This window comes from Haemaphysalis longicornis, unplaced genomic scaffold (genome assembly GCF_048455015.1).
Source record: "Haemaphysalis longicornis isolate Haplotype H1 unplaced genomic scaffold, Haemaphysalis longicornis Haplotype H1 scaffold_4, whole genome shotgun sequence".
Lineage (NCBI taxonomy): Eukaryota > Metazoa > Arthropoda > Arachnida > Ixodida > Ixodidae > Haemaphysalis > Haemaphysalis longicornis.
In genome coordinates, this window is record NW_027526361.1 from 94,459,716 (window position 1) to 94,486,203 (window position 26,488).

General features: G+C 50.5%; 1 protein-coding gene across 5 annotated transcripts in view; it reads right to left on the reverse strand.

The window, feature by feature from the left end:
- The window catches only part of Pnt (ETS transcription factor pointed), a 333,486-nt gene that overhangs the window by 94,286 nt on the left and 212,712 nt on the right, over window positions 1-26,488 (reverse strand). For all 5 annotated transcript variants that reach the window (XM_077707310.1, XM_077707315.1, XM_077707309.1 and 2 more), the window contains one exon: window positions 22,211-22,403. In XM_077707310.1, coding sequence (XP_077563436.1) covers window positions 22,211-22,403 — 193 coding nt within the window. The remainder of the gene's footprint in view (window positions 1-22,210; window positions 22,404-26,488) is intronic.

Genomic DNA, 26,488 nt, shown 5'->3' on the forward strand with positions numbered 1-26,488 from the left:
ACCCGACCGCTAACGCCATCTATCCGACGAGCCCTGAACGAACGCCAGGAGAGGGAGGCGAAAAAAGAGAAAACCATGGAGGAAAGAAAAGCTTAGGAGAGGCCCTGACGTCACACCCAGCGCAGCCGGAAACGCCATTTCTGTAAGTCGAATGGCGGACCATTGGCCCTCCATGCCATTGGCGGACTCTTTTTGCCTCTCTCTCTCGGTGCACCTTCTCCGCCTCCTCCGTCCTGTATCGCCACTCTTGTCGTCTGCATCTGCCAGCGCCGAGCCGGCGGAAATCAGCTGATAGGCAGGTAGAAGGCCGTTTTGCAGCGCGTGACCGTGAACCTAAACGCGCGGTTACACTGTTACACGTCTTCAGTGTGGCCGCAGCAGGTTTGCGAAGCGGCTCGCTCTAACAATGCCGCAATGCTCGGTGCCAGGCTGCAAGTCGCGATCGGTACCCAAGGAATTGGGCGTCACTTTCCACCGGTTAGTGCATCATTCCGCTGACAAGTATTGCTGTACATTGGTGTGCATTCATCCTTTGTTTGCAATCGCCGCCGTTTATAGGTTCCCAAGCGATGGAGAACGCCGCAAACAGTGGGCGAACGCCGCGCGGCTACCGGACTGGAAAGTGCCCAAGTTTGCGTTGCAGTTTCACTGGCAATCCCAGAGATGACTAGTCAATTAAACGGCCGTTCTATATATATATAGGTAAGCTGTACTTCATGCAGATTTCACGCTAAAAAATTGTGGAATGTTTTTACCGTTGTTCGCGTGCCTTCGATAGAATTTTTTGCGAAGGAGGAGGAGGAGGAGGAGGCAAAACGTTTTATTGAGTAAAAAAAATGGGAGGGTGGGTGGCGTCAATAAACTTTTTTTCGCCAAGTTTCAACTTGTCTCAGTGTCAATAAATTCAAGGTGATATCAGTTGAAAACGTTCATACACTAACCTCGCAGTATGAAGCGTTGAAAAGCGAAATCCAGAGCGAGACCACAAAAAGATCCAGATCCAGTACTCTTCCAGTCAACAGACGGACACCTACTAAGGTAATAGGACGATGGAATTATATCAACTGGGAATCTACCCTGTAACAGTTGCAAAGGCACTGCCGCGCATTGCCGGCCTAGCAAACTATATATTGCAGCGGCGATAACCAAAAAATTGAGTTGCGAATCGTTCGGTTGCAAGTCGCCTACGTACTGCACACCGTGTATCACTTCCCGAAAATCTACCTGGCGGGTGTCCGCGCGTACGACGGGACGGCGCGTTCACGATATCTGTACTTCAATAGGCGCGTCGTGATCGCGACCGGAGCGAAAGCTTGACGCGGTACAAGGTGCACTTGCAAGTAGAAATTAAATGACATATTCACATCGGCGCAGCTGTCGCAACTCGCAGCATCGTTTTCGAGTTCCGCAAGACCACAGCGCAGCAAAGCGAAGCAGCAATCTTCGCAATAGGACGACAAGGCAGGCGCTGCCTTTCCTCCATGACTGGCGAACGGCGGGCGGGCTGTTGCTAGGACGCCGTTGCTAACGCGACTTACAATGGCCGCCGAAAACACGTGACTTCCTCCACACTTTTGCCAATGCGCGGGGATAGCTGGGGGCCTCTCCTAAGCTTTTTTTTCCTCCATGGAGAAAACGAAAGCAAGCGAGCCCCAGTGACTGAGGGAGGACACAAAAGAGGGTGAGGGGGCATCAGACGGAGCAGAAAAAACGCGAAACGAAAGAGGAAAAGCGAGCAAGGGCGCGGGAAAGCGAAACCATAAACCGCGCGCGAGAAAAAAAAAAAAAAACCGTTGCCGACGCAGCAGAAGGAGAAATCGCTGGCTCTGTAAGCAAATCCTCCGCCGCATTTTCAGCCGCAACCCTTGCTGGATAAGAAACAAAGGATAAAGAAAAACGTGCACGAATCCCAGCAAAACTCGAGCTGAAGGGCGCGGGCGAGGCAGTGCGAGACGCGAAGAAGCGAGGAGGTGGGTTTCTATTTGTATACCGTCCCTTGAACTATGCTCCGAAGCCACAGCGGCAGCTGCGGCGTGTTTATTTTGCAGACAGCCCACGATGGTGGCGTTGGTGCCGTTCCCGAGTCAGCTTTGAGGGAGCACGGCGAGAAAAACCGTCTTGGGTTTTCTGAAAGCAAAACGCGGCCGAAGAAACTCAGACGTCGGCGCGGCTACTCTCCTTGGACATCTTTCGTTGTTCGCTGGCCGCTATTTTTCTCGCCACAGGAGTCGCTCTCGCCCATTCTGGCGTGGGGCGCTGCCTGCTAGCCCATTCACGCCAAGCCCGGGCTCGCTTTAATGAGCCGGCATCAATGAAACCCGGGACGTGGCGTGGACGGCTCGATCCAGGAATAACAACGCGCCGCGGCGAACGCGGCTGGCATAACTGGCGAGCCTTGTCGGCGATGTCGGGGTTCCGCGCAGGCCGGTTTCCGCGTACTCTAGATCTCGTCCAAGCGAAGGAACATCGGAGGCGGCAGGCCCACCACGCTTCTTGGGCGCACGTCGTGGCGTGAAAGAACAACAACTCGGTTATTTCCATTCAGGTCTCGCCGAGCTACCCCCCCCTCACCCACGGCTGCATACGTTGCCACGTCTGCCGAATATGCCCGGTTTTCTATTCCCTCTCACAACTACGTACTTACGACAACCGCACTTCCATTTTATCAGAAAGCGGGAAGGCGACAATGTAAAAGAGAGAAAAAAACATATGCAAAAATCGCTTTATTCGAAGTTTTCCATAGTCCTCACTGCAGTACGGAGAGAGAAAATTGCCTCCGCTTTAAACGAAGTATCGCTTATAACGAAGCAGGTATCCTGTTCCCGTTTCCTTTTCTGTAACGCGGATTTACTGTATAATCTCCTTATAAGAAAAACGCCTGCGCCGCCTCCAACAGCTGCCAGGGAACCGCGTTTGACGTTATCCATGAAACAGCCTAACGCAGAGGCTGTAAATGCAAAGCGAAGTAATAAAATTAAACCTCATATCGGCGTCTTTTCGCCCCGGAGCTACACCGAGCCTACAAGACACACCGTAGTGAACGGCTACGGCTTAATTTAGACCCACTGGGAATCTTTAATATAGTCGAAATCTCGACACACGGGGGAATTTCCGTTTCTCACTTGCATCAGAAAAAAAAAAAAACCGCAGCGATAAAGGAGAAGACACTTGGCAGATACAAGCTAAGGAACGTGATAGCGAATCGTCAACGCCTCGCTGGGTCGGGTTTCTCAGAACGGGATTTAAAAATAGGGCTTCGCGGGGGACAGAAAATAAATGCATTTTACGACGACGCGGTTCTTCTGCACGACGTATTCCGTCCTTCGGCTTTGCAGGCAGAAACAGCAAACGCTCTGCGCACTCAGCCCATCAGCCGGCTGGGCACGAAACGCGTACTTCTGGGAAGCAAGGGGGTGAACGATAAGATATGGCCAAAATTGGCTGAGGGCACCAGAGGGGCACACGCTCGGAGGGGGGGGGGGGAGGAGGGGGGGGGGGGGGAAGAGGGAAAGGTTGCAGACTTGGGACTCCTGCCTATCACTACCGCCATTCATTTCCACCGTTTGCACATATCCCGCTCCCCAACCGACTATCCAAGGCAACACTGAAGCTGTAAAGGCCGCTGATTACGCCAACACGACCGACAAAGCGGGTTGGGGGGGGGGGGGGGGGGGGGGGGGGCGTACGCATAGTGGCTGATAGTGCAGGGCGGGCCGATCGAACAGGCAGAGGGCATAAGCAGCGTTAGCGAGATAAGAAAGTCGACAAGCGAGCATCACATGTTCCATAGGCTCGCTTTGGACGTGTTAAAAGCGAAGCGAGCTTCTTAACTCGCTTCTTAAGTGTCTCAGCTAAAATCGGAAAGTTAAACAACCTGGGGGGAGGCATTCGGAAAGAATTTCGCCGTCACTAATAAGAAATAAAACGATAAACCTATCGCACTGACAGTATACCGCAGGGTGGGAGGGGAACGAGCGATAGCTGGCGAAGAGATCACTATGAATACGTAAGGACATGTCGCTGAAATTAGCACCTCTTTAAAGGGACACTGAAGTGATATGTAAACATTGCGGGATTACTAGCGCAAATTGTAGTCCGGAGTCCCCAGGCCATGTTTCGACCACTCTAGGCGCGTTTACGCGATTTTATTTAGTAGAAAAACTAATTCGAAAATGCTGTCCTCCTCTCTTTACGCTCGCCCATTTTCTGTGGCGTTTTCGTGTGACGTCAGGAGGGGATGAGCTGGCAATTGGCTGGCTGCGCTACTGCACGGCTCCCCAGCCTTCAGACAGAGTCAGTCGGCCCAGCGTTTCGTCCGCCGGCCGCCGGCGGGTCGTCGCAATCAAGGAGGTTAAAAAAAATTGCTTGGTCGCAATTCGTTCGCTTAGTTGAAACGAAGCCAGGACACGTTTGTGAATGGAAGAATGTGACTTTCTTTACTTGGTTTGTTTGTACACTGTATCTAGCTCCAAGTCAAGGTCGCTTCACACAGGCGCTGCACAAGCGCACATGCGACGCTTCGCTGACTGGTACGCCAGTAGGAAAATATAAGGCCTCTTGAAGGCGGGAGAAGAGTCAGCGAAGTTAATATAGGTACTAAATAAATAAAATCAACTGATATTTTTACCGTACAGCGTAAAACTAGGGCGCGGGAAGCACTTTTTTGCGCTGGGCGAACAAGAACAGCGGTCAGCAGCACGACTACGCATCTGCGAACGCTTTTCCGTCTACGAAATGCAATTGCTAGACGTGAGCTACTGTGGAAACTCGGACGACGCTTACTGCACGATCGCAGTACAACAAATAGTCACCTAAGCTGCTTGAAATGCCAAAACTAAATAAAAGTGTAAACCGGTTGTGCAATATATACCCTATATTAGAAAGACCTGCGGATCCGGCTTCGTGGCCGAGTGGGCTGAGGCGTTATGTAGTTCACCGCAAATGTTTTGCAAGTCACGAGATCGAATCCCCGCGGGTACGTGCTTTTTTTTTTTTTTTTTTTTGTAAGTTAACTTTTTTGTTTTCCGCCGATGTTTTCTATATTGAGTTCACCTTTTTTTGGGCCGCAGCGTTCATGTCTACACGAACTAGTTCACAAAACACGCGCAGGCTGGCACTGGCGCGCTAGCGAGTTCTCGTTGGCGTGCTGTTGCCATAAGCACCGACTGCTTGCAGGCAGTGGGCACAGGCCAGAATGAACAGACCCTTGGCCTGGTGCGAACACGCTTTTTACGATACGGGCATGAGGGAGGCAAGCTCCAAATATGGGGGAAAAGCGCATGACATTTGGGCGTCTGCGGGTACGCGGAGGGCGTTCATGCACTGCGTAGGTCTCGGCTAGTGAATGCTACGACTACAAGCCGTCCTGGGAGGCTTATCTTGTGCATTTTACAGCCGACAACATGGCAGAAGCGCGGTACGATGATTACTGAGATATTGAGAATGCCCATCCAACAAAGCCATTGGTTATGTTTTACAGAACCGAAACCGAAACCGAAACTTGTGTGATTGCTAACCTTGGGCATCGTCCAATCACGGCGCCCCTCCTCTCAACGTCACAGCCTTAGTTGGTGCGGCCGCCGCAAACCGCGCATGGTAGTTTTTCTTCTTTCGCGCTTTGTAAAATAATTACCGATTTGTCAACCGGATAAACGATGAAAAGTGTGCTAATTTGAGCCAGTCTACGCAGTGCAAGCAAAAACGGGAGCTTGACAAACTCACTTCAGTGTCCCTTTAAAGTTTCAACGTAAAGTTGGTTTTGCCACATAGTTTTTTTCCCATCCGGCAGACGCAAATACGGGTTTCATGCGCCGAAGCTTCACCTGGGCGTGTGAGGCGCGCCGTCTGGAATCTAGAAGTGGTACGGAATAATTGACCACCTGGGTATATTTTAGTATTTGTCACTGAGTATGCGCATTGTGCGGTGTGCCATGCCTTTACCGATGTGCCTTATTTTTTGTTTGATTGTTTTCTTACTTTAACAAAAAAAAGTTTGATCCTTGTATAAATGATTGTGTATTGCCAGCTGCCCCTCCTGCTTGGGCCAGAAAATCTGGCTTGCAGTATTCGCAATAAATTAATAAATAAATAAATAAAGCGTACCTAAATACTGAAACATGACCGTTTTCGTTTTCGTTTGTCAGAAGAAAAAAAAAAAAACAGCCGCTACAAGAAAAACAATCGTCACGCGTTTAGTACTTCCATCATGCACGACCCTTAAAGCTGTACAGGAGTTGCTGCCTGCTGCTCTCTCTCTCTCTCTCTCTCTCTCTCTCTCTCTCTCTCTCTCTCTCTCTCTCTCTCTCTCTCTCTCTCTCTCTCTCTCTCTCTCTCTCTCTCTCTCTCTCTCTCTCTCTCTCTCTCTCTCTCTCTCTCTCTCTCTCTCTCCACACACACACACACACAAAAGAATGTTTGCCTTCAGGGCCTCACAACGTGGAAATGATTTGCCTAGAGTTCAAATTGGGTGGGGAGTGTGTGAACGTGTAACATCGAACGGCCAGGATGCGGAGAAACGCGTAAGAATCTAGCTAGAAGAGACAATATATGGTGCACACGAGTTATTTCGACCGCGCCGCCGATTGAGAATCACCTCTAACCACGGAGCAAGAATAAGATAGGAGGCGAGACTAAGCTACCTAGCTCGGCCAGATAATGTCACGAGCGCTCGTCATGCGTTAAGCTAGCGGCATCTGCCGCGGGTGAAGAAACTGCGCGACCGCCGCAATCGGCATTTCACTGCTCAGCCGAGGAATAAGTCCGGCCGCTATCACTTCGTCCATCAGGTGCCGCTACTCTGTCCCTCGCCGTCGCAGCTACGAAGCTTTGCAGTCCGCCTTGATTTTCGTTGTGACATTATCTGGTCGCTCGCCCGCGCTTGCCGCAATGAGCCGTTTCGCCTCCTATGTGTTCTTGCTCCGTGCCTCTAACACGTTAAAAGAAAGCGATTTGGCGCATGCGGCCCAAATAAAATCCAGCGCCGCGGCTTTACATAACGATACGACAACGTCCGACACCGGCGTTGCGGGCAAGGGAATTTGCTGGAGGTGGCGATGTAGGCAGGCGAAGACGGTGGGGGGCCACTCGGACACGCTTCCGTGGCGCCGGAAGTGGCTCAAGGAGCTGCTCTTCCATATCCGGTGCGCGCACGGGCCCACGCCCTCACCGCCAGCCCCTCCCGCCCCACCACGGCGCTTCGATTGAGCCGCGGTTCCCCCTCCCCCCTCCACTCCATTTTACTCATACCTGCACGAACTACTGGCAGGAAACAGGAGCAACAGACAGAAAAGCGAGCCGTGTAACCTGGCGATTGCCGCTACGGGCAACACCACAAACAACAACAACCACACACAGTCCCGCGTCGTGACGCCACGCCAGATCCCCTTCGCTGCTTCTCCGTGGATCTCGAAGTGGGGGAGGAGAGCGTCCGGCTTTGTCTTCTCTTCCGTTCCGCTGACCGTGATCGCTCCTCCAGAAAGAAGCTCGCCAGAGAAAGAGAGTGGAGCAGGCGGTAACGGATCGGCACTTTCTTTGTGGAGTCCTTCCTTTCCGGGCACCTTTCGCCGCGATCCTTTCGCCCAAGAAAGCAGCGACGGCGAGCGACGGAAGAGGAGGAAGTCCGTCAGCGGCGGCCTCTCTCCCCCCTTCGCCTTTAACGGTTCCCTCCATTCACAACGCCATGCCACCGACCGCGTCTACACGGACACTCCGCGAGCCTCCCGCGACTGATCTTGACGTATGTGCTCGGTCCGGCCGGAAGCAGGTATAGGTGAACGGTAGCGCTCGTTTCCCTTCGGGACCCCAGGTAGGTGAAAGCGGCTCGCGGAAGAAGACGTTCTTTTCCCTTTCTGGGCTAAATAAGGATTGCGGTCTCCGGGCTATTATGGAGCAGCCCGAGATCCTTCCTCTTTTTCCCCTCCGCGCCCTGTGGCGCCGCTTCCGGGCAGCTGCCATGTGACGCTCGAAGAAAACGCGGGACTGATTAACGGAATCCGCCCTCGTTTGGGCAAGTAAAAGCTGTATAGCGGTTTTGCGTACTTCCTGTCGATAGTGGCTCTCTAAATGCGGGTCGACGATTCGTATCTCGAGGTACGGCCTGCTTACTCATACCTCACCTTCCAAAAGCTTGAGTTGAATTCTCTAAAAGTTAATCAAAAACTTCGTGCATGCGCGTATTAGAATACAAAGCTTGCATGTGACGTCACCAAAGCCCTTTCTGGAGTACCGCTCTCGGTTTTCCCGGTGCTTCTCAAGATAAGAGCAGCAGGTAAATTCACAGCCTTGCAACCGGGGCTCCAACATGGCCGCTACGGTGACGCCAGTGCGCGCTATATACATAAAACTGGCAACCGAAATTGAAGAGCATTCTTGTAAGCGATACGGTTGCCGGTATTCCACGGCGTATTTCTCAACACTGAGATGACCGAATCAGTGCATGAATGCTAAGTCGGAAAATATCGGACATATATAAGGAGAGCGTAAACGAAAAGCTCAACAGGACTGAAATAGGACCACAAAAAACTTCAGAAATGATACGTCGGCTTTAAAAACTGATTATGTAACCTATATGCGGACATATGAATCTGAAATAGCACTACCTCCTGACGAGCCACGGTATAACGACAATTAACTTGTAGTTCTGAACTCAAGGCAATGGAAAGCAACTCGCTGACCGTCTAAGAGTTGGAATTGACGGGGACCACGACGCGAAACTCTGGGTCGACAAGCAGCTAGAATCAAGCCGAATAGTTCCCCTGGCATTCAGCGTAGATGCGCTATATACAGCGAAGCTTCGCCTTGGCGCGGCGTTAATTCTTTACATGGCGTTGTTACCATCTCATCGGTCCTGACACAGCTCGAGCATGCCCCACGCGTCGGATTGCAGAGACAATCGAAACTACATCATGCGTATGCACTGCTCGTGCACGTGAATGTGATATATTGAATGAGGTGTTAAAACGCTTTGATAATCGCCCTTTAGCTGAAAAGGAGATTTCGGGCTCACATAGCCGGTCTAAGCGCGGTATACGTGCTCTAAAAGTCATAATAAGGTATTTCTGAGACAGTGGACTGATTACACGGCTCTCATATTGGATTCGCTGACTTGGGACTTGATTACAAAACGGAAAATATACATGCGAACTATGCACATACGCTACCCTTTCCCATCCCCATTCATATTTTTTGTTCATTATTTTTTACCCCTCACAATCTTTCCGCCACAGGGTAGCTGGTCACAGGATACACACAGTCAAGGCCTTTGAGTCACTCCGGTAGCTTCAGTCACTCCAGTCAGTCCAGTAGCTTTGAGTCACTCAACGCGAAAAAGCCGCCTAAGTAGTTTCTCCCGTGGCAAAGACGAAGCACCGGTTTTTATCGACAGGTCACTCCACAGACATATTCAGAGCTGGTTACTCTGACTACGCACAAGGTCCGCTTTGTCGCGAACTGTATCCCTCATACGCGGTACACCTCCCCCTCCTCTTTGTGCAAAAACCAGCGAAGCGTACGGCGTCAAAATCCGCACAATGACAAGAAGCCACCAAACGTTTAAACTGCGCGATACGACCGCAGACCAGCAGTATGCAAATCATCATGGCGCTCGAAAGCTCTCTTCCGTATATGGTCTAGCCCTCAAACGAGGACTCAAGACGCGCACTCCACTCGACGCACGCCGGAGACGAGATCAGCTTATCCCGTTTCCTGTCCCAAGTTTAGTGGACGCAGACGTCCGCCACAACAAAGGGGCGCCCGCTAAAAGCACTCACACCAAAGGGAAGATGAGAGAACAAGTGAGTGCCGACAGACCTGACGTCAGAGGGGAGAGGACGACAGAAAGATAGAAAGACAACTCCAAGAAACTGCAAACCAAAGAAGAGGAAAAGGTTGATATAAGCGAAAAAAAAAGGGGGGGGGGGGGGGGAGAGGGGAGTGCACGGCCGAATTTCCGGGAGGACCCTGGAGTGGCTGGCTAGGCACGGCGCGCCTGCGTTCTGAATGAGTGACTCTGGAAACAATCGCGGCGCGGTCAGCGGAGAAACTGTGCGCTGCAGCGGAAACTAGCGCATCCGGTCAGGCAACAAGGCGCGACCCCCCTTCCCTCGCTGCCTTTGGCTCGCCGCGGGACGTCCGCTGCTGTCGGCCGCCGCCACGCCGGTAGGAAGTTCGCAGCCGAGAAACACACGCAGTGTTTCTGTCTTGCACGAAACGCATACACGGGGCTGTAGTGCTGCCACTTCAGCAATAATGAAATAAGAATCAATAACTTCGAATAAAAAACTGTGGTTGATTCCGCTATCATAGAAGTCAGTCAAACACTAAAGTGAAATGCGCAGCGAAATCTGCCGCTGAGCATGATTTGCCGGTCGGCGGCTGTCTTGTGGGTGTGCTTGGCGAGCGATGCCCTGCTGGCGGGTCGCTTCGGCAAAGGTGTACTGGCGTCACTTCCGTGACGGATATGACGTCAGGGAAATCTTGGGTTATCGCGGCATAAAATACTTCCGTGTCAAAATATAAAACCCGAAAACGAACCGCCCCAAGTATAACGTCCTCTTTAGTACTAAAGGTTGCTTCCCCGCAAGAAGACCCTGTGTGCAGGGGTGTACCCTTTACAGGCCGCTTGCTTCGTTGTACAGGCGTCACTTCCGTGACAGATATGAGCCAGCGAAATCTTGTATCCGGGAATAACACACTTTCGTGTTAAAAAAACAAACAAACAAACTCTGGAGTTTGAGTTTTCAGATAATTGTGCACGCCGCTCTGCCATAAGCCTAAGCTGTAACCCCTTCTGTAAGTCGGCTTTAGTGCTACACATATATGCAATGCAGGGAAGACATCTTTACAGGGGCAGTTGTAGCGATGTATGTATGCATGCTATAACTGTCGCACATTTATTACAATACCCCCCAAAAGACCCCGTGTATACCTAGGAGCACTATACGAGGAGATTCTTTGAAGTTAGCTTCGGAACATTACACAGGTGCACTGCTGGAAAGACAGGTTTTCAGGGGCAATAAAAAAGTGTGGAGATATGAAGGCGACAGGGCCCTCACATTAAATACCTCCACAAAACCCTATTTACACGCTGTGTAGCGCTGTACACAGAGATGCTTTAAAGTCGGCTTCACTACAGTACACAAATGCGTTGCTGAAAAGACATTTCGATAGAAGCAATATGTGAAATTAAACGAAGGCCTTATGTGAAAATATAAATACGAAGACGCAATTATTAGCCCTTCCGTATGCGGCGGAAGTGGGACAATTAAAACGTCGCATAAGGGTTTTCTTTTTGAGTGCACACAAAAAAGTGTTGCGCGTTAAAAAAAAGCACTCGCTCGAGCACTTTTTTTTACAGAGGTTCGTTTGCATTGAAATATTGCACGGTGGAGCCACTGTCGTTTCCACGGGCGCTATGTTTGATCACAGCACAGAACGCACACGGTTTTTCCAGAGTAGTCTGTTATCCTGCTCAGTAGTTTGAAGACATTGCTACTTTGTTGGTTACCTATATAACGGACATATATACAGCAAAGCCTCGCTATAAAGAACTCGCGTTACTTGAACCTCGCTATAAGGCGTTTTGCGTGGTCCTAACTCCGGTGAAATGAAAGCGAACCATCCCGCTTTTCCGAGAAACCGCTGATAACAAAGTCAATCTCCTGCCTCGAAAACTTCGTTATAACAATAGTTTAGTGTACATGCCGAATAGTGAATAACACCCACGCACGCTACATGTGTGACTATACGGTGGTTTCGCGAACCGCCTGCCCCGATACACCGAAGCAACAACACCTGGGCTTCGGAGCAAGTCGCAGTGGAGAATTCTGGTTTAGCTACACAAAACAACACCTAATCTGGCGCGATAACATCTTAGTCTATATATCATGCCCCTAACGCAGATGGATTTCCGTCGTTTGGCACAGTTGGTGCACCTCACGGGTTTCAAAAGTGCTCGCCGGGGCTTGATTTGTGGATAGGTCTATTTATAGCAACACTGAAAGTAAGCTTCCCGACCGATGTCAGCCCGTTGGACCGTTTTACACGTCGCTTAAAGCGCGGCATTTATTCCTCGCCGCCAACGAAAGACAACCTTCCTGCGATGATGATTTCGCGAAAAGTAAGCCATCGGCTGGACGACCCTAATACACTGCACAAATCAACCAACACACAGCATTCTAGAAAAAAAAAATCACACAGGCGACAACGCAAGTCGTCATGGCGACGAAATGGTTGGTCGTTTACGAATTATAAGGTATACACGCCCATAACACAGGTTGCTTCGACATCCATAGATCGAGAATACTCTTTCAAACGGTTGGGAAATCAGCCTGCTCTCTTCACTTTCGCGATGAAAAAAATGCAGTCAGTCCGTGGCGATAAACAACGGGCAAGTATGTCAAACGTCGTGTTTTTGTATACGTATCGTCGCCTGGCTAGACGCCAAAGCAAGCATTGGAAGATTCCCCCCTCGCCCTTTCTCTCTGACCTGTAAGTCGGACTCTACTATCCAAATTTACGGGCACATTTAGGTCAATCGCGCTTACCGCATCTAATTAAGTACTTTCACGACGATGTAGTTCCAAGTGAAGATAATAAGTAATTATATATAACCGGACAATTTATGTGTAGCTCCAAATTTACAAAACATTCACCAAAAATAAGAACAACAACAGCTACACAAAACAACAACTAATCTGGCGCGACAAAAACAGTGATGTTGGTGAATGACTGCGCGTCATCCACTGCGTTAGTTGCCCGTGGTGCTATCAGGCGACCAACCAAACAGAAACAGGGCGAGGAGGTACCGAGTGCTAGCTCGACTCTGGCGACTCGTTATCGGCGTCGAAGGCTAGACGCATACACTGACAGCCGCCGAAAGTTGGTTCGGCGTCATAACAAGGAGAGAAAGTGTGTCGTCGTCGTCGTGGGTAGTCGGCGTACAGTCTGCCAGTGAGAGAGCCCGGCGAGCGCACCGAACAGATAAGAAGACAAAAACGAGACCAAGAGACAGAGGGAGAGAGAGAGAGAGCTTTCAGCTGTCTGCGACGTGTCCATTCTGACTTTTTCCATCACGCGACTTTTACGTGAATGAAGCTCCCCTACGCGCGACGCTGGCAAGGCGTAACGATAAGGCAAGGTGAGAACGAATCCGCCCCCCCACTCCGCGAAAGGCGCGAGTAAGGCAGCGTTGGGACGAAGATTACACCGCGTGCGTCAGGCGACAGAGATAAGATGTTTACTACGGAAGCCAATGGCTCGATCCTGTTTTCATTTTCGTTCGCTTCGGCCCTTCTCTTACTGTTCTGTCTCCCTTTTTTTTGAGTCTCGGCGAAGAATGGACGGTTGTTTAAGAGCTCACTCGAGCAGTCTCGGGGCGCAGCGCTTAACGGACGAGACAACGGGACACCCACAACGCCAGCCAGAGCGGCGCTATGATAGCGGATCCGGTTGGCGTGGGCGGGCAAAGCGGGTTTACGCTCGTTTTAATGCAAACTCGTCGCTGGCTCGGTTGCAGAGGTACAGGACGGGACGCGGTCAAACGCTTACAATGTACTTAAAACCCTGTGCGCCCCTTCTCCGGCAGCGTATACGGCGACATTTGTCGTGTGCGAACGCTTTTTTTTTTTTTTTCTGTCCTGTTCCTCCCCTAGCGCACCAGATTTTATGTGCGAGCCAGAAAAGCTATTCTAGACACAGACGTGCGTGGCACGAATTTAAGCTTGCATCCCACGCGGCATAGGTAATCCGTAGGAGGCATATGTTGGCGTAGCGCGAACAATCGATGCCAGGCTTGCAGGACAAGCGAATATGAAAGCTCGGCTAGTGGAGACAGAGAAGGCGTATAGGTAGCCACAGCGCTAAGTCGGCCCCGAGGCAAACGGCCACAGTTCCTGGTTCAGCACCGTCTCCAGTGAAGACAATGGGCATAGTTCTATATTGTAACGTAGTATTTTGGTTACATACTGCCGCTACTGTAGCATGAAGATTGCAGTGAAGAAGTCGAAACGTTGACGAGGTTTTAAAGTTAACTTGTTTAATTTACGGGTAGCATTGATGACATTTCGCACCTACAAACGTGAAACAATTACACTTATTACATAGATGAGAAAGACAGTGAAAAGATAAAGAGCACTTAGCGGGACATAGCTGGCGGGCGAAGGGCTCCCGGCGGGAGGGCACGACGACGAGCGGCAGAGTGCGGCTCTCCTGGTGTTGCTCGCCCTCTCGCTCGCCGCTCGCTCGCCGCTCAATAGCCAGAGGGGCCGCGTTATATTTGCCTTGGGGGGACGCATTGGGGGAAAAAGCGCATCCTAGCGTGTGCGGACTACCGGGAGCAAGTCTAAGGCACACCCGCAGCCAATCAGGAAGACGCTTCTTAGCTCCAATCAGACATGTCCCCGCCAAAGTGAAAAGGACCAAAAACACAGACGCAAGGTTTCGACTCGAAAACGCGCACTCGGAGAACCACGCGTGTAAAGAAAGTAGTGTAGAAAAAACGCACTAAAGTAAACAGGGGAAAAGGGAAGGTCGTCGGAAGAACACTGAAGACACGGAGCCCGAACGCGACCAGAGCGCACGCCACGGGGGGGCATGGAACGCCGCGGCCGCCGTAACCCAGGATGCGTCGATGGTCCCTCTCGAGAGCCGCGTCTCCCGGGTCGGCCGACGGGCCACCACACACGCCGGAGCCGTTTCTCAGAAAAAAAGGGGACCACGGCCCAGCCGCGTCCGAAGCGCTTTCAAACACAACACTTTGGAGGAAGAGCCCTGGCTGCGGGCAGAACTTAAAAAACAACCAGAAAACATCAAGAGATCTCCGCTTCGCGACAATATGATTGATTGATTGATTGATTGATTGATTGATTGATTGATTGATTGATTGATTGATTGATTGATTGATTGATTGATTGATTGATTGATTGATTGATTGGAGTGAGTGAGTGAGTGAGTGAGTGAGTGAGTGAGTGAGTGAGTGAGTGAGTGAGTGAGTGAGTGAGTGGTACCCTCTGTGAAAGTGTTCCGAATTTCACTCGCCTACCTGGATATGAATCCGTGAAACTCCCTGTCCCACGTGAGAAAGTTCTTATAGAGTGCGCGGTCATAGTTTCATGTTAGCAATAGGCCTTCGGTGCCCAGAAGCTTGCTCGTCGAGGCATCCTCGAGCCTTGCTATGTACAAAAGTGATGAAGACTGTTCTGGACCTGTGTGTCCCCGCAACCTTTACAGGGGATAGCAGAGAAGCACTCTTCAGACGTGTCCATCCGCCAATTACGAATTCGTGTTTCGCAAACAGACCGCATCAAGCAAGGTACGTGTCGCGCCGCAGTGAACTACAGACCTGTCCAACCTCGTCACTGAGAACAGCCAGCATTTTATCCCTCGTTGTGTTCGATCTCGGCCGCCGCGGCTGCTTTTCAGACGGAGGCGAAAAGTGAAAACGCCCGAGTGCCGAGATTTCGGCGCACGGTAAAGATCCCCATGTGGTCCTAATTAATCCGGAGCCGTACACTACGGTGCGCATCTAAGCCCAGGTACAGCTCCGGCTCAGGCGCGCTAAACTCACTGAATTGGAATTTTTCATTTTATCACTGGGATCTTCTAGCGCCGATTTATTTGGCGCAGTCGACAGGACGACCGACCCAACTGCGCATGCGCAGGAGAGTCACGGACATGCGAAGATTTTACCAACGCTTAAAGACTGAAAAAGCCTACGGAAGCAGCGAATGAAACATGTGCGGTAACCTTGCGGCAAGCGCCCTCAAGTATGTTCGAGACAGCGCGCGCCAGTCCGCAGGCCTCCTCCTCCCAAATGCCTCCTCTCATGAGCGAGTTTCAAACGAGACACTCGTAACACGAAACACGTAATGCGCCCAGCGAGTCAAGTGGACGATGTTCGACTCAGCACCGCGTGTCGAATAAACATGGGACTCGACGCCGACTCAGCCGCGAACCAGACACGCGGTGGAGCGAAGTCCGCGCGATCGAGACGAGCGGCGCGGTGAGGCAACGGCGGCCGATATGGGGCAACCACGCCGACACTCGATAAGGGCAGGCCGTGAACAAGGCCGCTATCGCGGTGCATTTCCATAAAAGGCGAGAACCACTGGCGTGCACATCAGTGTGTGAGCGGGCGAACACAGTAACGCACTATAGTATACTGAAACGCTCTGAGAGCGCTTTAAACCATTCAGAAGAGTGCTGTAGCAGATCAGAGGCGTGAGCGGCGCATCATAGTGCGCCAGAAAGCCCTATACACTCATACTGCCGCCGAGAAAAGTGGGAGAAAACCGAGGGTGGTGAGAAAGCGGGGGGAAGCTGGCGCTCGATACAAATACGCACCTTTTATAAGGTTAATAAACATTATTCGTATATTATTACTGTTATTGCTGTCATTGTTGTTGATGTTGCTGGTGTTGTCATCGCGATTGCATCCCCAGCGACAAACAATAGGCATTTCATTTTCACTATTTTCCCCTCAGAAGTTTGGTTACAGGTCTTGACTCCTGCGTACCCCAATCCTGAAAGAAGGGACAGAGGTTATCCCTGCGCACCGCCAAACCTTCAAGGTGAGAGTATAGCTTCAAAGAATGACCTCCCCCACTTCCAGTCCGTCCGAACACTCCGCGTAGAAGCTGTTAGCGGAGTGGCGCTAGCCTTAAAAGCTGCCGCCGTCACGGGTCGTTCCACATACCAATTTAAAGCGATCCTCGTACACGCAAAGCCCACCCTCGCTCCGTTATGCTTAGCGCAGGAACAGGCCCGGAACGCACTTATACCTCTCTCCGTACACGAGGTAAACTAGACGAGGCGGCCCTCAGCGTTGCACTCCGGCGTTGTACTAGTTACTGCCCCTGCAGGAATGATGAAAGAGACGGGCCAGCTCCTCGCGAAGGCAGCGCGCACCGCTTGTCCGACGGGAGACGACTGCGCGCGCCAACGCTGCAGCATGCTGCTTTACGAAGCGGCCCGTTGTGTAACAGGGCGGGCCCCCCTTTGGGCTTCAGACGCCCTTATGCGCACTCACGCACAAGGCCAAGCCAGCTGTGTAGTACTGGCAGAGGAGGAAAAAACAGCGCGCCAGAGAGAGCGGGCATCGTCTTAAAATTCCACACCCGTAGCCTTCCCGCAAGATATCGGCTTCTTCAGAGAGCAGGCCGCTCGACACACTCCGCGCTGAAAAATCAGCCTATCACGCGGCGACTTCATTTTTCGTAGACAATGCCATGTTGTCCTATCACGTGGCAACTTCATTTATCGTGGACAATGCCGTGTTTTGCTTAGGAAGAGCGATAACTCACGAAAAAGAGTGTAAGGCAGCAAGGCAAAGTATATATATATATATATATATATATATATATATATATATATATATATATATATATATATATATATATATATATATATATATATATATATATATATATATATATATATATATATATATATATATATACATATTGTTGCCCGGCTTTTCGGAATATGCGCGCTCCTACGTATGTTGCACGAAATCGAAATCTAACGCTTATGATCACGCAAATGGAACATATATCCCACTGATTCGCATGCGTGTTCTCTGAGCATTAAAAAACGCTGTAAGAACATTCAGAACTGCGCTGTATGCGAGTGAAAGGTGGATCGATGTTGAATCAATCACTCTTACAACCAAGAAAACAGGTTCGTTTCCTTGTTCAACACCAGAAAATGAAGCCGTGTCGAGAAAATGGAAATGGAACGGTCAAGGGCCGCGCCCTGGTAAGGCGGCTGCCGCACGTCGGCATGCCTGGCATCACAGTATGAAGCGAGTATTGCTCACCGCGAAGATGACTGGCTCACTCTCGACCCTTCTCCAACAAGGCAATCAGGTGCCCGGCAGTGCAGACGCTATTTACTATCAAGGCACCCCTCACGCGATGAAACTACGTTGGTCGAACCAAAAGAGAAAAACAAAAAGAGCGAAAGGAACCATACAAGGAGATGCTCGTTCGCGTGCACAACAAAGCGACGCAGCATTATCCCTCACCGGCGAACAAATTTACAGACAGCTTACACACTGCGGCCCGTTCGGTGAATCTCAACTTAAGATCTGTATATTTTACATCGAACCAGCGCAGTGTTTATGCATTCTACGCAATGGATAGCTGCGCACCGGATATCGCTCATTTCTCTCGCAACACAAATTGCGCAGACGGCAAGGGGGAGGCGGTCGCAGCGGCGCGGATCCATAGCCCGTTTATCTGTTCGCAGTGTGTATACGCAGCGGCCGACTAAAACGATTATACCGTGGCGGAGTTACGTGGCTGCGTCGGGAGAGTCACTTAACTGCGGTATGCCATTTGGCACTAAATCACAACTATCACGGAACGACTGCCAGTTATACGTTTGCCAGTACCGCGGTCTTGCAGGTGTCTCAGAATACAGAAACTCCGTGTTCACTTTTGACGCGAGAGGGAAACTTGCAGTTTTGGCACACACTTCAGCTTGCGCAATATAAAAATGCCTGCGCCTGCCGGCTCTACTGTGGTTCTTGCGCCAATGCTGTTTCGTGGGTTCCGGAAAATAAATCAGGCAGCTTTCTCTCTTTTTTTTTATTTTACACCAGCATAATGATCTTCAAGACCGCCTTTGCTAACGCATGCAGTGCAGCTACATAGTAAGCGTTTGTAAAACAAAGGTGACACGCTGGCTGCTGATTTTTAACCTGGAAAATACCTAGACAAGCGTCGAACTAAACCTAACTTCTCTTCGAAAGCGCACACCCCTTTTTTTGCGCGGGTTTCTCTTCGGCTAAATTGTACACTTATTACCATGGTCATATATATATATATATGCAGTCCCTATTGCCAGTGCTATTCGGCGCTACTTAAAGGTGCTTTATAGCGCCGAATGAGGCGATTGTCATTGTTGTATGATACAGGAATAAATAAATCAAAGGCGAGAAAAAATCCGCCCTGACCGCAAGCGGATCACGGCGGATTTTTCTCCCCGGACACTGCAATACATATATATAGACTAAGATGTCGTACGTTTCATCCGTCACTTACACCACTCCCGTTCCCTTATACCTGCATGAACGAGAAGACATATCACTACAACACGCTGCCCCTACTGCTGCAGATGCTGCAGAAAATGAAAGCAACCGGTAGATAAACAAGCGGTGCGGTGCCACTTCCGGCAACACCAAATGACCACAACCACGCAAACAGTCCGCGTAACTGTTAGTGTCTTCCCACCCTCTTTATCCCCTCTAAGTATGCCCTTTCATACCCAGGAACGAACGAACTTGCTCGTGCTCGCACATTACTGCACTTTATCAAAGTAAAGATATTACGCTTCCACAACGACTTTAATTCACGTCAACGATGACCGGCCTCAAAATGTTCGCAATAAGGCTCTGTTCAAGCGGACGTGTCTTGCAAGAAGCGTTACCGGCAGCACAGCCAGAGTACCGGTTCTGTTCGAGTACCGCGAGTAAGTGCCGTGCTCGAGGAAACCTCCCTGGTCAAACGATGACACATACACACACGCGCGGGCGCGCTAAACGATGGCTGCTTCAGAAGGCCAGCCTACGCGAGCGATGTCATAACCCCTCGCGTCACCATCCCACGGTCACCGCCACCAATGGCGCCCTGTACGTGCGCGGCGTATTTTTCTTCCTTGAACGAGGAAAACGAGACCCTGCAAACATAATACGCTCATGGTTGCAATATCGAGGCAATGAAAAACGCGCAACCGTATCGGATTGGGGCCTTCGCCTTGACTTCGGTCCTTTCGTCACGCTTTCCTTTCTTGCCTTGCGTTTACTTTATAAGCGAATCTTCCTCATTCAGTAGCGAAATATGGAACTAGCACCGGCCTAGCCTCTTTAGCAGAAAAAGCCCACATTGCCTCTTCATTTCTCATTAGGCTGAGGTAAGACGCCAATACGCGCGAAGGTGGGAAGGAAGGAGAGGGATTCGCGCAAAGAGTTGAGAGTGACCGCATCTGAGAACGCAGCTTCCAGGACGTTGAACTGCTACGGTCGAGCGCCGCCGTGTGACTAGGGTCAAATTGCTGCTGCAACTGCTTGACATCTTCTTCCTAACTTGAGGCTGTGCCACAATGTGCCAACGTTCTCAACATAATAGATATGGACACTGTTTTCATAATTTGAGCATACCACATATCCTTGTCAATGCATAAATGTGGGCTAGTTGGTTCGAACAGTGAAACATGGTTAAGTAGCGGTAAAGACGGGACAATAGTCCTGTGTGGTCTCTTCTATATTGTCCCGTAACGCGCTACTTGACCATATTTCACCCTATATCTCCTTTGAAGGGGCTTATCAGTTTCTTTTTCTTCCCGCCTTTCCCTTAAAGGGACACTGAAGTGAGGTGGGCGCATTTTATAGTTACGTTACCAGTTCAAAGGCTGCAACGAGTCGGGCATGTCTCGGGGCTCTTTTTCATGCGATTTACACGCATATTTTTAGCGCGCAAATCGCGTTCGAAAGTGTCCCTTCTATGACAACATCCTCCCCGCCGATTTATGGAGCGGATTGTTAAAATTTTAAATTTGCACTACATTCGCGGGTACGTGCAAAAAGTGAGCATTAACTATTCTCGTCATCAAGTTCTGTGCACGGAGTGTCTACGATGTGACCTCGCGAATGTGGAAAATTACTTCAATTGCCAGAATTAAAAAAGAAGTGTGCTTTCAGTTTTTGAAACTGCAAAACGAGCAAACAAACAAAAAAAAACAGCTGCAACGGCAGGGGAACACGCCACACGACCCCTTGTTTGCTGTCGCCCCAGCAATTACCTTTTTCCTCTTGGCCGTTTGAGCCAACTTTCACGAGCCCTCGGCAACATAGAACTTTGGAATATTGCGGGGCAAGGCTCGGGAGACTGCAATAAATCCGCCCTCTGCGCACAGTTTATGTAGTTGCATTTGTTTTGCTTTTGTTCTTTCCAAGCACAAAAATCAACGACAGAAAAATAAGGCACGGGAGTTTTCCAACGCTGCACCGTGGTGAAACAGCACGAAAAATAAAATAGAGAGAGACAGAGAGAGGCCTTGAGGTATACCACGTCTAAACATGAATAACGGCACAACGCTGCCATCGCGGTGACGCAATAATGTTTGTCCCATTGCCAACGTCTTGCGCCGACTATTTGCAGTAGCAGACATGTATTGCAGCGACGAGCGACCACTAGACGTGTTTGTCATCTTTGCACTGTGTTGCAGGCGACAACACATTTCGTCGACCAGGTTCAGTCTTCTATACTGAGCCGCCTGCTCTAATTTATAATCCTTTTTTTAAAGCAATGTCAGTCAGCCTTCAAAGCGGACGACTGTAATTTTTGTTAACAAAAAGAGGGAAAAAATGAACAGAGAGAAAACAGCCAAGGAAAAATGCGGCAACTGCTTCCAGTGCTGTGGGCTGCTTCACCGTAGAAATGTATATACGAACGCTGAATAGACCACTTCCAATGCGTGGTCACAAGTCCCAAGCTTCGCGCAAGTCACTCATGCTACTGTGTCCCCTCATTAATTTACTTTATAGCTTTTGCTACATACGAAAGACTTTGGCTAATGTCTTTAACGCGCGCCTAATTAACGTCATTGTAAGAATGCTGTTTGTGTGGTGTATTTTTTCGATTTTTTTCTCAGTTCGGCTTCTTTCTAGCCTCACATGCCGCATAACTTTCCACCCTAATAAAAGCGGGATGCTCCATAGTGAAAGCTGACGTTACTGCACTGTGCATAACTCACGCGAAGCTTAGCGAATGTCGGTGTTTAACACAAACGCAGCGGTCTGGTCAGATCCATAACGGCACGGCACCAAGTTCCAGCACGCAGAGTGTCATTGTATCGGCGTCGAGCTTCAAACAAGAAGACAACCAGTGGACGCAAGATATTAAGTATATATAGCTCAATTGAAGTCCTTTAGCATAAGCAATGAATGCATTAATCTTGTCACGACAATCTTGAGGTGCTACCGAAATGCAGGGTCTCTCTCTCTCTCTCCCTCGCTGGAAAAGGGGAGCACGCAGGCAGTACAGTCGCGAGTTTCCCGGACGTCCCTCGTATGCGCGTTCGTATGTCGCGTGTGAGCTACAGCCACTTAAGTCTCGTTCTACATGGCACAAGCTCGATTTTGAAGAAGCCACGCGAGTGTTGGAGATCATGCAGAGCACAGGATATATAGGCGGCTACTTTCCGCCCCACTCACCGAGTGAGCTCTCTTCGGAGAGGTCGGAGAGCGAGGGCACTTTCTGCATGGAGCCGAGCGAGCGCGGGCCCGACGGCGGCAGTTCGTCGGGCAGCTCGCGCTTGATGTTCTCGGGCGCGATCAGGCCACCGCCGCCGGACTCGCCGCCCATCAGGTCGCCCCGAGTGGGAAGGTCCAGCTGGAACTTGATTTGCTGCGACAGGGGCAGAGACAGGCACACACACATATATATATATACAATCTCCATCCATCCATCCATTTCTCATCGTACCCAATGCACACCATCCGGACATAATGAGTAACAACGGATCAAAGAGCGGCTAATACATCTCATGGGACAAATTCCCCGCAAGTGCATGTCGATCCAAAACTTGGCATTATATACTTGACAATAAGGAAGGAAGAAAGAAATAGTACAGGAAAGGCAGGGAGGTTAACCAGAATACTGTCCGGTTGGCTACCCTACTCAGGGAGGTGGGGATACGAGAAATGACTGCCACAATAACTGACGGGATACGCAGACAAGGGGAGCGATCAGTAAACTTGACTGTTCCATAATTCCACGAGGGGGGGGCATGCTCGTTTTTCGTTTTATTTTTCCTTCTGGCACCCTTTTCTTCACTTCTAATGCACCGAATAAAGTTCTCTCTCGACCCCTTCCCTCTCTATCTCTCTCTCTTTCGAAAACAGCGTTTCATGCGGCGTCAGTTTGGAGCTAGTGGTTAAGTTTACATTTTTACAATTAAAAATTTAGAAAAATTAGATCTGACTAATCATTTACATTTGCCTCAGTTGAATGATTAAATGTGTTAACTCCACCAATTATGCATTACTGTGCTGACACAGGGCGTTACACGGCTGGTGCTCTCGGACACTCGACACAGAGTGCTCACGCATTAAAAAAAAAAAAAAAAAGCGAAACCAGGCGTGCACACCGAGGTTGTTTCAGCCAACCGGTCTGACACACACAATCAGGCCGGCGTCGGGCACCGGCTGATAACCTCGGTCTTCCGAGCTCGCAAGCGTCCCAAAGCACAAAGCCAGGCAACGCGCTAAATTGGTTCAGCCCCCCGCGAAGTTCGTGTGAAAAAGAAAGTAAACGGAGAAAGAAGATTTCCCCTTCTTTCTTCTGTTTTCATCCCTAGCGCCCACAGTTTCGCTTCTTCTCGTTCTTATGGTCTACACAAGCACAAACACCTTGGCGGCCGCACAAGCAAGTCGTTTATTACGCCCTTAGCTCTCGACCTCTTCAGCATAGAGCAGCGGTAGCGCCTGCTACACAGAGCCGACCCTCGAAACCGATCCATCAAACGTTCGATAGTGACACACGCGTACAGATGCCCTCCGCATTCGCCACGCGGCCGAAGCCAACCACCGTATTTCACTCGCCGTCTCGTCTGAATCCATCTTAGGCCCCAAAACCAAACCAATCCAAATCTGAAAATTCATCGACGGTCGAGAAAGGGAAAGCCAGGATGCGAAAGAGAAGTCCGGGCCCGTATTTCCGGTGAAACGCGCCAAAGTGCTCGTTTCTCCGTCCGAACAGTGAAAATAGAAAACGGTGATGATAGTAGTTATGACGATGATGATGATACCAGGGCGGAATCCCCAGTAGGGTAGTGAACGATAGAACGGGCCTAGCCATTTTATTTTTTGATAAGTGTTTGCTCGTTATGAATCGAGAAAAAAATGTCGAGCCTTCAGTCTTCATACGTGTAGATTAATCTTCCTTTCTATATCCCTCCCGCTTGTTGGCTCTGCGCACGCACGCACATACAGGCGAGAAGGGCGCTGTGCTGGCAGGCACGCGGGCAGGGGACCGGGGCCGACAGTGCGCACGTCGCGAGTAGAGTTTCTGCGATCCCACGATCCTGTTGACTCCGTATATCGAGACGACTGCGGCAAAGCAGGATGAAGAAGAAGCAGAAGAAAAAAGCTGGTCGCCTCTCTTTTTTCCCACGGCGACAGGTTGCTGCTGTCGCTTCGCCGCGGTACCAACGACCTCGGCCGTGCTCGTCGCCGACATCGTGGCGAGACTTGTGGCTCCCCGCTTCTTGCCCTTGTGCAACGGCAAGACACGTGCGACGACGAGGAGCATGTACAGCGTCGCTTCTTTGCTGCAACTCGAGTGTTTTTGTCCCCGAGTTCGAGCGTGTAATGACGCTGGCACGTGAGCGGAACTCCATCACTGTGGTTACTCACTGTCACAAACTAAACGTCGCCACTCGTTTTATTGGGATCCACTGAAGCGTGATGCGCGAGGGTGCAGCCCTACGGAACACCCCTCTTCGGACTCTCCTCCTCGCTCTTTTCCCCCTCACCCAGCTCCTATCACTACGTGTTCCTGAGAAAGCCAAAAAGGTTTCAGATCTTTAAATAGCGCGCGTAAGCGGCAGACTGCGGATTAACTTACACCACCTTTTACCACCATTGGGCCTTTAACGTCCCTGCTTGCTCGACCGATTGACCACCCCCCAATCGGAAGAACTTATGAGTTCACTGAACAACGGTTACACAAAATTTATCCCCCCCCCCCCCGCCCTTCCCCTGTACAAAGAGGCTTTAACTTATACCCACAGCTTTCGCATTCCATTTCAAATATGGCTATTTCTCACAGTTCCACAGAAGTTGGACGATGCCATAATTTCAACTCTCACAAATAGGCTGCTCCGTAGGATTAATGAATGTTTTGTTTACATTTAGAGGCCTACTCAATGTTTTATTGTTAGCAGTAGGCGATAAATGTCAGCGAGTTTGATTTCAGATCCAAGGCCCTCGAAATAAGATCTAACGCTGGCACCTGCAATCTCGTAAGGTCGGAAAGGTCCCCAGGAAATTTCTTTCCGCGCTGATCCTACATTTTACTGGCTATATCCCATTATATCGATTACTTGTGACTACTATCATATCACAATAATTCTTCTACACACAGGAGGCCACCTTGTCGTCGTCTTTGGTCCCTTGCGAAGGCATTGACTGCGCACAATGCTTGGACGGCATTTAATATCTGTCAATCAGTGGCCAAGACGTTGTGCTGCTGAGCCCAAGGACGCGGGTTCGATTCCCGGCCGCGGCGGCCGCTTTTCTGATGGAGGTGAAAAGCGAAAACACCCGTGTGTTCAAGATTTCGGTGCATGTTAAAGATCCCCAAGTGTTGTCAAAATTAAGTCCGGAGCCCTTCACTACGGCGCGCCTCATCACCTGTGTAGCTTCGCCGCATTAAACCTCATAATCAATTATCTGCCGATCAAAACATTCGTTGGGTTGTCGTCGCTCCCAGGCCTTGACATTCTCGTGGCATTCACTCAGCACTCATTTGCGTCCCGCGCATCCAGCGAGAGAATAAAAAACAATGCCGCGTGGCCTACGTCACCCCTTCCTCGGTGCGCCATTGGTCACGTAAGCTCCTAATCCCCCGTACTCACAATTTGATCCGTTCAAAAAGGCGCAGTCGTTTTAAATTTCTCGCGTTGGTTGCGTAACCCCCGGACCTTCTCGTCACCTCGGTGGCGACGCGTCCAGTCGCGCGCTAACAGGCGTCTCTCGTCGCGAGCGAGTCGTGCGGGTGTCGCTTTACCAGCGACGCAAAACGAGATGACGCTTGTGCGCGCGGCAAACAGCGGGCGGGGACTCGGCGGCGAGAGCAACGACACGAATTCGTCGCGCGCTGCGCTCTGTCTCGCTTGACAACGCCGGCGTCCTATCCCCGCTCTCGTCTTCGCGCGGACGGGCAACCGCGAGGCAGCGGCACGGAAGGCTCACCTATCATCCCACAGCCCTCATAGAGCGCATAGCAATGACCAAGTAGAGTGACCAAGCGCAACCGGCGAAGGAAATCTACATGGTTAAACAGTGCGCGTAAGAACTGGAAAAACCGCGATACACAAACACTCGAGTGAGTGAACCGCTTGCGGCGAGCCAACAATTCTTGGAGGTCAAACAACACCGAAACTTAAAAATTTGAAACGCCTCCTCAACACATGTACCCGTTAATTAACGAATAACCACCTAAATTTTTCCGTCAGTGCTGCAGAGAAGCTCTTAGGTACACTCTCCTGGCCAGAAAGTGCGAAGTGAGCACGGGATGGACGTGTATACAGGTAGACCAATTACGTTCTCAGGCTTTGTTCCTAGGCGGCGTTGTGGCAGCGCTGCCACCCACTGCGCGGCGATAAAAGGTGAACCAGCCCTCGCCGTTCCACTCGCTACGACTGCAGAGCATCTTTCCGCGGCCGCGCAGAGGAAACCCGAGTACCGAGGTCGGCCAACACCCAAGCC